Source organism: Dendronephthya gigantea, unplaced genomic scaffold (genome assembly GCF_004324835.1).
Source record: "Dendronephthya gigantea isolate DGI-Jeju-01 unplaced genomic scaffold, DenGig_1.0 000069F, whole genome shotgun sequence".
Classification (NCBI taxonomy): Eukaryota; Metazoa; Cnidaria; class Anthozoa; order Malacalcyonacea; family Nephtheidae; genus Dendronephthya; species Dendronephthya gigantea.
Window position 1 is genome coordinate 436324 of NW_021163079.1, and position 10717 is coordinate 447040.

Sequence of the window (10717 nt, forward strand, 5' to 3'; positions counted from 1 at the left end):
ATAATAATTAATATATCCTTTAATTCAACAAATGAACATCTATAGAAGATCCAGAATGTCCAATTCCGAAGGCTAGTACACCGCAGAAGTCAATAAGACCTGATAAACGACAACTGACACCAAATTCCAAGTTGTTAAATCAGCCTCTGAGAAAAAAGCTCTTTCATACCTACGACTCTGATCAGCATGAGGATTCTGTGACTCCAGATGGTAAGCTGATAAATAGTTTGACAATTTTTGGTGTTAAATTTAAGGGCCTATTTAAAGAGTATATTCAGTAGTATTTTGTGCATAATATATCAGTAATTTACTTGTTATTGTGGTTATTGTAAACATATTTCCAGCAATGACCATCCCCCCTGGATTATTCACCGTCAGTCAATGGTTTGACCCAGGGGGGTATCGGGCATGACTGTGGGATTTGACACTATGAAATTTTGGACAAATTCCCCACCGTGGGGCTTGGTTTTCATGTCAAATTTCCCCACTCATAGGCTGAAAATTATCTTAAAATACTACAAATATGCATGTATTTTAGAAAGAATCATTCACCTCTTGACAATCTTTAAAATCTTGCTGTAAAATGTGAAAAAATCCAATATTTATTTCCCACTCATATTTCCAATGACCACAAAACCTATTTTTCACTCACTTGTCTCCAATTCCCATGCAGCGAGACATGACAATGTCCTGGACCCTCAGGTCGCTGGTACTCTTGTCATTGTCAAATTCCCCACCCAGGAGTAACAGTCGTAACAGACCATTGTTAAACCCTGTGAGCATGCCCGATACCCCCCCTAGGGGCAAACGATTGACTGGTGCATTACACATGCATTTTGTATTTTATAGTTCTTTAATACACAATGTTATGGGATTAAGGTATAAGTGGCATACTGTACAAATTACATGGCTGCCAATATAATATGTGGACCATGGTCATAATTAATATAGCTAGATCAAAGGGTGGGCATTACCATGTCAATGCGACAATGAGGTTGTAATGCTATCACAAACTATTGCTTGCAATCAATTTCCACAATACAATCATTTAAATATTTTATTAATCATGATCACTGATGACATTTTGTGAATGTTTTAAACAAATATTTCATGTGACATGCCACCTAACCCGAGTAGATGTTAGCTAGGAATTAACTGCCTACTATCACTTTTTCAGCTACCTTCACAGTAATATATACTTACAGTATTCTGTATGATGACTATGACAATATAGTCTGTATAAAAGATGGATAAATTCCAGTGTATAAAGGAGCATTCATAATTTATGTGGTGAGGGGCTATGAGGATTTTGAAATATTTTTTGGCAAGCCCCCTCCCCTCCATACCTGCCATATTTTTGGTGACCCCCCAAACAACAGACATTCAATGGTTACAAAAAAATCATGACCCCCCTCTCCCAAAAAAAACTTTTGAATTAAATGTATATATTGTAGAGTATATAGACTTCAAGTAACAATATCTTTGATACTCATCTATATATTAGTGTTGCACAACCGTTGAGAATCAACCCTTTGGAAGGGGGGGGGACAGCTGCTGCCAGTTGATTTGATTTGGGCAATTTTTTGGCAAAACTAATAATACAGAGGCCAATGTACATTGTATGTTAAAGAAGCAACCTTATTATACCAAAAACAATTGATGGGGGGGGGGGGGTAGAGCCTATGCAGTAGGGCAAATTCATACTGCCCCTGAAAATTTGTCTGCCCGTACACCTAATGAGGGGACTGTTCATAATGCATGCAGCATATTTTTATTGACCCCCCCCCCAAACTGCTAACTTTGAATCCTAATTGAATAAACATTGGAGCTGTGTGGGTTCAGCATCTATTCAAGGAGATGTTTGTTGTAAATTTTGTAATAACTCTCAATTTACTGGTTAATTCAATTTAGCAATTAATTAATGCAAATAGTATTCTATTCACAATGCTCTCACTTGTCCCTTTGTTTTAAGTATGGGAGGATTGATTGAGCGCTCAGATACTCATAAATTTGAGTACATCCAGTGATCCAGGATCACCACGAATTTTCAGTAATCGGGTTGGTTGGGTGGGTGGGTCGCCGCCGCCGCTATCTCTCCCTGGGCACTCGATCAAATTTGAAGTAGGAATGCAGTGAGATTCTCCTTATTTATAGCTACCAGGTCCCCATAGGGCTTATACACGTCACCTAAATACATTATGCATGATAATCTGTGCTATTTTATTCTCGTGCTTTGTTCTGAGCATTGTGAATATATGCCGCATCTAAGAGAAAAGGGCGGCAGTATTCAAGTAAATACAATATCTACCACCATGATTTTTGCTGAACAGAGATTGCACTTACTACATATGTCGATAAATTTCTAGGGCTGCAAAATTATTTCTCCTAAAGGATGTACTGTACATGTTGTTTGAAAACTTCAATATGCTTATTTCTGATATTTTCTGTTTTTCATTTATAATGCATGTACATAGTATATGCTATAGAGTTGAACAATATATCTGTACTGTATCTTATGTTTTTTCAGAGAGTTGTAGTATATAAAGTAATGACCACATTTAAACCATTATAGAAATATTGCTTCTATTTTCATGATGAAAATTACATTGTTATTTGTTTTCATTTCCTTATATTTGTTGTCTTTAATTTACATAAATGTGTAGGGAAAGAAACTGTGAACTCGAAAGTTGGCACAGCGAAACCTACCAGTAATTTTTATAAAGACAGGAGAGACAATTACGTGAAACGTCTTCTAGAGCACTTTGAAGAAGAAGAAAATTCTGAAATACCACAACAAATAATTCTGGAAGTACTGCAATTGGACGAAGCATATAAAGCTCAGGCAACCAATGCTGTAAGGCAGGCGTTCCCCAAATCATTCGTTAGAAGAAAGGGGAAAGAGCGTGCGACAGTTTATGCTGGTGTCTCAAAGAAACATGCTTTTACGTCATCTTGTAGTCACTCATCAGCCACGTTATCAGAAGATAATACAGATATTGCTAACTTAAAGCTAGTCATTGCTAGCGTTTCAAGTGAACTAGATGAAGTGACTCAACGTATTGCTTGTCAAGTAGCCGCTGATGAAATAAAGAAAGATGTTATTCAAATTTTGGTTGACATGCAACGGAAATTGCAGTTGAAAGTTAGGCAACTGTCAAGTGATCTAGACAGGTTATATGATCGTGAAATACAGCGGCTAATAGATTCTCCGTCCCATTCCAATGCCATATGTTCAAAAGATAAAGAAAAACTTAACAATGAACTAGAAACCTTCACTACATTTCTCAACATTGGCCTTGAAACTGAGAGTTTGGAAGTAATCAATTTTCAGAATATGTTTACGGTATTGCCTAACAAAGTGCGAGAGAATTGTCCAATTCTTTTTGATGTGCTGGACGCACTATTTCTCCATAAAACGGATGGTAGAAATGTATCAGAGAAGCGTGTAAAAAGTGCTGTGCACTCCTTAGCTTTGTTGATCAGTTTAAGAAGTCAGAAAATTAAAAACGATCTTAAAATCATGTTCACTTGCCTCTGCATTTCGTTTGGAGCTGGACTCCGGTTTATTACAACTCTGAATAAGTTAGGCCTAACCGTTAGCTGGGATAAAGCAATGAGCTTTTTTGACAGTCGTAAAGCTAAACAGCAAGAGGCAATCAAGCAGATGACACCACTTGAGAAGCCTGTTATCCTTATGTTTGACAATGTGAATATGTACAGGGGCAAACACAAACACTTACGTCTATTTAAATCTGCTGGGCCTGTGATGTGGAACTTTACATGTCAAGCAGTTCTCGTACCGAATACCGAGGGTTTAGAAGAGATTCTACATAACAAACATGATTGCGTAGAGCCACAAAGGTCAGCGCTAGAAATGAATGCAGAACAGTTATTTATTGAAAATGACCAGGAGAAGAAAGAGCTGTTTACACAAGCTGTTGACTGGTATCTTCTAGACTTACTCGATACTGCATTAAACAGAATCCCTGTTAGTGAGAAAAAGCTAAAAGATATGACCGAGCAGCAAGTAAATTATTACCTGGCCAAGTCGGACTTTGAAACATCTACTACAAAGTACAATATAGACATTCCCAATCAAAGTAAACTTGTGAAACAGGGCAATTTGAATCACAAAAGCGATGTACATGTTCTTCCTTTGTCACTTGAAAACAACAGCACAATTGTTGGAACAATGAGCATTCTGGATCAACTTGCCACAGATTTCTCTCTACCTAATGACAAGAAAGGCTCTCAATATATCCCTTTTGATTCTATTTCCAAAACATTTGATGTTAAATTGGCAAGAAACCACTACGAAATAATTCTCAGCCAACAGAACCACCAAAGCTATATGAGAGCGTTAGAAATCCATTTACATTCAAAGGAGAAGGAACTTGCTAATGCAAATGAAGATTGCACGGAACAAGACGAAGAAACTTCAAGCCAACAAGAATCCACCGATCCTTCATTTACTGAAACAACTTTGCAGAGTGAACGGCGCCAATTTGATAATGAAGATAAGCCATTTTGGGACACGTATAACCGTATTTGTTCAAAGTTGTCAGATATATCAACATCAAACAGTGAAGAGAATTACTTGCAGTTTGTTAACAGTTATGATAAGCATATCTTGAACATTAAAGACCATTTAAGAAGAAGTCTATTGCACGCCGCTGTTGAGCAAGGACAAGAAAATCTTGTAAAATGTTTCGTCGATATGGGTATTAATGTCAATTCCAAAGAAGGTTGTGGAATGACACCTCTCAATCTCGCTGTCTTGCACAAGAATGTCAGTTTGTGTAAATTCCTTCTTGAATCGGGGGCAAAACACAGTGGGCCACTGTTTACAAGCATCCCATCTCCTATGTACATGGCTGATACCTTAAATATTGAACAAATTAAGGAACTATTTAACGAAGATCAAGATCTATCAGAAGATGAAGATCGACTAATTCGCCAAACTGCTGGGTTATGTATAAAGGAAACGGATAATTGCGACTCAACATTGTCAACTGAAAACAATGACAGCGACATAAATCGTTCCTGCCATGGCTTTGTAACTCCAGTTGTTGGGGATGTAGGTACATGTAAAACTAACAACGCGGCTATGACACGGTCTGCTGCTTACAGGTGGATTGGTATTTGTCCTGGTGACCTACATAACAAAGGTTACTATTGCGAGGCAGTGTTTAAAGTTCACGGATCCAGTGGTCTGCACTACATTTTATGCGAGATCATGAAGAGAAAGAAATTAACGGTGCATGCGTTTAAGAAAAAAAAGTTTCAAGAAGGTAATCTTATTCATATTAGAGAAGCGATACGTGACGTATGCAAGGCATATGGAATGGCTGCAGTATTGGAATTTGTAGAAAGCAGTTATTTTCCTGAACAGAGTGAACCGTTTGACACAGAACATTTTACGTCATTGATCCTTGCCAGGTTTAAAGAGTGGATTTCAGAATCATCGTCGGATCTTGCTTTCCAACACAGAGCTAGTGCATTCTTATTATACGGCCCACTTCAAATGTTGTATGATCTCGCCACATCGTATGGTGATGGAAACGCCCGCGAAATTGTGTTCCAGTTGCAAATACCCATTTATACTCAGCTTGGCTTCACTAATTACTCCACTGAAGTTTTACGACATGTGATCAATTTCCTCGTCAAATGGCCGTTAGCAACCAGAAAATTGTTGCAACAGAATTGTTCAGTAAACCTCAGTGGAAAGGAAGGCCATGGTATCGAGTTAGATGCTTTCGTTGAATCTGAGGTAGTTCAGCCGTTAAAGAACTATACAACTGGTCATACAACTGTTACTATGTGCAGGAGAATCATGGCCAATATAGATCTTCTGAAGTATGTGAGAGGATCTTACATGGGAAAGGAGGGATTTGACATTCACCACACGTCACGTCATTCCGAGCAAACACCTTTGCCTGATCAAGTCAAAGGGGCTTGGTTTTGTTTACAAAAAGGTTTCTTCAAGAATGCCAACCGAAAAGAAGTAGAATGTTATCCACTTGACCAGAAGGGCTGTGCATTTGGCAAGGTACCGCAAAACGTGTTAAATGTTGTTGAAAAGGGAAAGAAGAAGATCGGTGAGCGTTTTACGGCAAAATTGTACGAGTGCTTCCCTGATTTACGGTATGATATTCTGTCCTAAGTGATTAACATGAAATAACTATCGCTCTTAAACTCGCTCAAAAACACACCATCTTTCCGAAAATCAAAAACTATATTCTGTTGAGTTATTTTTACATAACAAGACATGATCAAACTACGATATTCCATCCGTAGATGTTTTAGAAAGCTTGGGGTGGGACAAACTTGACAAAAGACGCTCTCAAAACAAAGCACTTTTAATTTATAAGATATTAAATGGCCACACCGCTGCGAATCTCTTTTATTAAAAATCTGTTTAATAAAAGAACGAATACCAAACTTCATATAATTTGGGAAATATTTAACCGGATGTTTGAAACAGAATATTTGAAACAAACATTAGCGTATAGTGGGGCCAAATGGAATAGCCTCCCAATAAATTTAAAGTGCATCATGTTTTAAAAATTTAAAGTGCAGTGACTGAAGGTGCATCATGTTTTAAAAATATGCTTTCATTCCATGATATGGATTGTGTCTGATAGACTTTACCGATTATTCACTTTTCACCCAGTGGTCTCGTTTTCATGTCGGGTATTTACTCGCAGTTCGTGCACAATAGGGTTAAAAATATAAGCATTTCATTTTAGGATGAAATTGCCAGCCCCCCCTCCCCTGCCTTGTACCATACCTCGACTATACCAACAGATTAACAATGTTTCTTCCTAAAATTTCTCCATTTTCCTACTCTCACCTAGTCTTATTATATAAGACTTTGCATCTACCATTTGTTAAATCAGTAACATTTGCACATGTTAGGTATGTTACTGACATAATGTCTTCTGTTTCTCTTACATTCTCATTTATAAATCCTTGGTGAATCAAGTGTTGTATAAATCTTCTCATGTTGGACATGTTTCCAAAGTCGCCTTTGCCTTTTTTATACTGTGAAACAGTATGAAAATTCTTAGTCACAATCTCTTTGGCTCTTGACCCCATATAAGTCATAACTAATTCAGAAAGTTTAACTTTTGGTTGCAAAACAATTAAACTGGTGAGGCATTGGATAACACTTATTGCATGTATTGTGCAATCACTTTTCTGCTGTTCATAAGACATGCACTTTTGGCAAATGTCACAAGTATTGCAAGGTTCCCCTGAAGGTTCTTGGAAATAATTGGCCAGAAATTCTTGTCTACACTGTTGGTCTTGGAGGCAAAATTCTGTTATGCTATTCAGTTGCAAAAGCTTGGCAGAACTTGTAGCTGTAAGAGAGATGTTGCGAAGGTGGAATGATCTGTCCTCGAAACGGAAAAGCAACACACATGTACATGTATAACCATCACGACCACCCCTTCCAGATTCTTGTGCAAAATCTTCCAATGATGAAGGCATCGTCAAATGTATCACAAATCGAACACCTTTTTTATCTATACCCATCCCAAATGCATTAGTGCAACAAATCACATGCACTTTATCTTCTAGCCACAAGGTAGCATTTGCCATTCGATCTCTGCTGTCCATTCCTGCATGGTAAAATGTAGCAGAAATACCATGACTCTTCAGTTCAAAAGCCATTTCAACAGCATCAGCTTGTCTTGCACAATAAATTATACCACATGAATTGTTAAATTCCCCCAAGATCAATTCACACACTTGATTCTTTGCTTTAGTTTCTTTCTTTGGAATGACAGAAAATGATAAATTATTTCGTCTACAACTCATTTTCACAACAGTGTGCTTTGGCATACGTAGTACTTCAGCAATTGTCACTAATGTTTTATTTGTTGCTGTTGCAGTGAGAGCAACAATTGGTACACCATAATTCTTCAGGATACCCAACTGCTGATAAGCTGGGCGAAAGTTGCACCCCCATGTGTCCACACAATGTGCTTCATCAATTATAAATAGGTTAATTTTTTTCTTTTGAGATAAGTTGTGTAAACAGCTTTGAAACTGAGAACTTGTGGCAGCTTCTGGACTTATAAACACAAACTGATATTGACAATCTGGTTGCACAAGGTTGTGAATAATGTTTTGTCGTTCATTGTCACTTAGCATTGTATTATAGTAACAAGCATTAATACCAAGACGTCGTAGTCTGGCCACCTGGTCACACATTAGCATCATTAAAGGACATATAACCACAGCCATACCTAGAAGTAGTAGTAGTAAAAAAGAATATTTCAAGTAAAGATAGATTAAACCTTTTTACATTTACTAGCAAAGCTTGTTGAGTTTTTGTACTTTATTGTATGTTCTGGTTCTCTATTAAACACTCTCTCTGGAAGTAGTCTTTATAACCTAACTCATACAACTTATACAATATGTTAGAAATGTACAGGGTGAGGGTGTCCCAAAGAAAGGAAACCATTTGAAATTGAATACCATAGTTAACTCTTTCAAACAGCCTAACTTTATTGGTACACCCTGAACAGTATATAGTGTGTTCCACACTGTGAACAATTAATCCAGATAGGGTACAATGGGTTGTTGTTTGAAAAAATGCTAATTTCAAAGCATTTACTTTTTAGTTACATCCTGTTAAAAATTAAAAGAGCAAGTTAATAAATTGTACATTAACATGCTGCAGCAATAGATATTTTACTTACAACTGACACAAAGTCTTCAACATGGTTAGTGAAATTCAGCATATTAAGAAAGTGTTAATGATAATACCTGGCAAAATCAGACTTGGTATTGCATAAATGACTGTTTTCCCACCTCCAGTTGGCATAACAACAATAACATCCTCTCCCGAGACAATGTGTTCAATCGATTCAAGTTGTTTGGGCCGAAAGTCTTCATATCCAAAAACAGATCTCAAAACTTCCAGTGGGGTTTTAAAAAGACTAAACTTTCCAACTGAATTTGCCATAACTGGTTGTGGTTGCTGGAGTGGTTGAGTTCTGTCACTGTTGAGTAAATTCATCTACATAAAATATATCGATTTACATTAATCGACAGGTGTAAAATTATTAACTGGTGTACTTATTAATCAACTGAAGCATCATTGTTTGTTGTTTTACATTGCTATAATGCCAGGTAGGTTATAACCTCTTTAACAAATTAATCTGCCCATTTCAATTGCTTGTCAAAGGGAGAGTCTTGCCACTTCATGATTATAACCTGTTAAGGTGCCAGGATCTTTTATCATCTGACCTGGTGTGACAGTAAATTTGCAAACTGCAGCATAATGATCGAAGTAGATAATATTGCAAGTTTACAATGTCATTGGCAGGTGGTATTGTTAAACCTTTGGGCCCAAATGTGCCCATACTTTATTATTCATTTATTATTTACATACTCACCTTATTGCCAGGTATGAAACATTCAACATATATTTTATCATCATTGCCCCAGACTTTATACGACTGTCCTCGTTTGTCGCATTTGTATGGTTTCACAGTGATTATACAAGGCACACATCCCAGAGGCTTTAGGATCCCTTGATCTTTTAGTACCAAGCCATATAATTTTGTCGCTTCTCGTTCATTTCTTGCCACAATATCCATCGATGCTTCGCTTGACACTGTCTGATTGGTCTCATATGTTACAGTAAACATAGAATAACAATGGGATGCACTGTTATCCTAGACATAAATAAAATAAATTGAATATTTTCAGTGTCATGTAAAACTTATTAAATTAAATGATAATTTCATAAAGTTAACATCTTTATATTAAAACTTAAATAGTGTTCAATAATATATTGGAATTCATGAAGTAAATTTTATCTTTATAAGTAATAGCATACATAGAACTAACCTTCTGCTGCTGTAAACGAAGGGCAGATAATTGCTCTACAACCTTGGCAGTCTCTTGCCCATGCAGTTGTTCGAAAAGTTCCTTGCACTTCCTCTGCATTTCATCGTCAACAGCAATGCTACGGTGCATGCTTCGAAAATGCTGTATAATCCCACTCTCGGCAAGAAAGAAATTCACAGTACCAGCCTCAACGCCATGACCTTCGTAGCACAATAAACAGATAGTTTTGGAATGTTGGTGGGCGTTTTGAAATGGTCTATTTGATATGCAAATATCAGAAATTAATCCTTCCGGCTCCATTTTGACTATTAAATTAGAAGATGATTCTGAGTTTGCCCCACTCCCTCACGGAATTTTGGCGCCATATTGAAAACAAAATCTGGCAGAGGCTTCATTTTTTCCCCCCTTCCCTTGATACCCCGCGCGAAGCCTGCGCGCCTACACATTTCCAGGTAATACGCCTGCACATGTATTATTTTTAATAATTCTGGTATCTAACAGCCTCTGCGGAGGAGAGAGGTTATGAGCCAGACAGTGATGACGAGGCGGCAGTTGAGGAGGAGACAAACTACAGCACAACGAGGGATCTCTTGGCCCAGGATATTGGAATACAGCATCCACTGACCTATCACCAGTACAATCTGTGCAGAATGTTCTGCGACAACAAACTCAACAAGCTAAGTATCAAGCTACTTCAGGACATATCTGCAAGCATGGACATAGACACAAGTAGCATAACCACACACCGTAAGGCGCCTTACATAGCCTTGTTGTCAGAAGCAATCCAACAGTGCAGTTGTCAAAAATAGATAATTTTACTCAGCTACTTTATACAAGATAATTTCTGTAC

At 37.4% G+C, this 10717-nt stretch overlaps 1 protein-coding gene across 1 annotated transcript; it reads right to left on the reverse strand.

Moving 5' to 3' along the window:
• Positions 1-2347: 2347 nt before the first annotated feature.
• Positions 2348-10079, reverse strand: LOC114531169 (probable ATP-dependent DNA helicase RecS). The gene is made up of 5 exons (XM_028552824.1): positions 9868-10079; positions 9411-9692; positions 8779-9031; positions 7060-8255; positions 2348-2571 (listed from the first exon to the last, which is right to left on the reverse strand). Exons 1-5 carry the CDS (start codon positions 9994-9996, stop codon positions 2524-2526), a joined length of 1908 nt encoding a protein of 635 aa, XP_028408625.1. The 5' UTR covers positions 9997-10079; the 3' UTR covers positions 2348-2523.
• Positions 10080-10717: the final 638 nt, after the last annotated feature.

Excerpts from the sequence above, each read along its gene's own strand:
- LOC114531169 (XM_028552824.1), bottom strand. The coding sequence starts at position 9,996 with ATGCACCGTAGCATTGCTGTTGACGATGAAATGCAGAGGAAGTGCAAG. Across the intron at positions 8,256-8,778 it reads ACCAAGTCTGATTTTGCCAG|GTATGGCTGTGGTTATATGT; the intron begins GTATTATCATTA and ends TACTACTTCTAG. Across the intron at positions 2,572-7,059 it reads AGATTGTGACTAAGAATTTT|TATAATGGTTTAAATGTGGT; the intron begins CATACTGTTTCA and ends AAGCAATATTTC.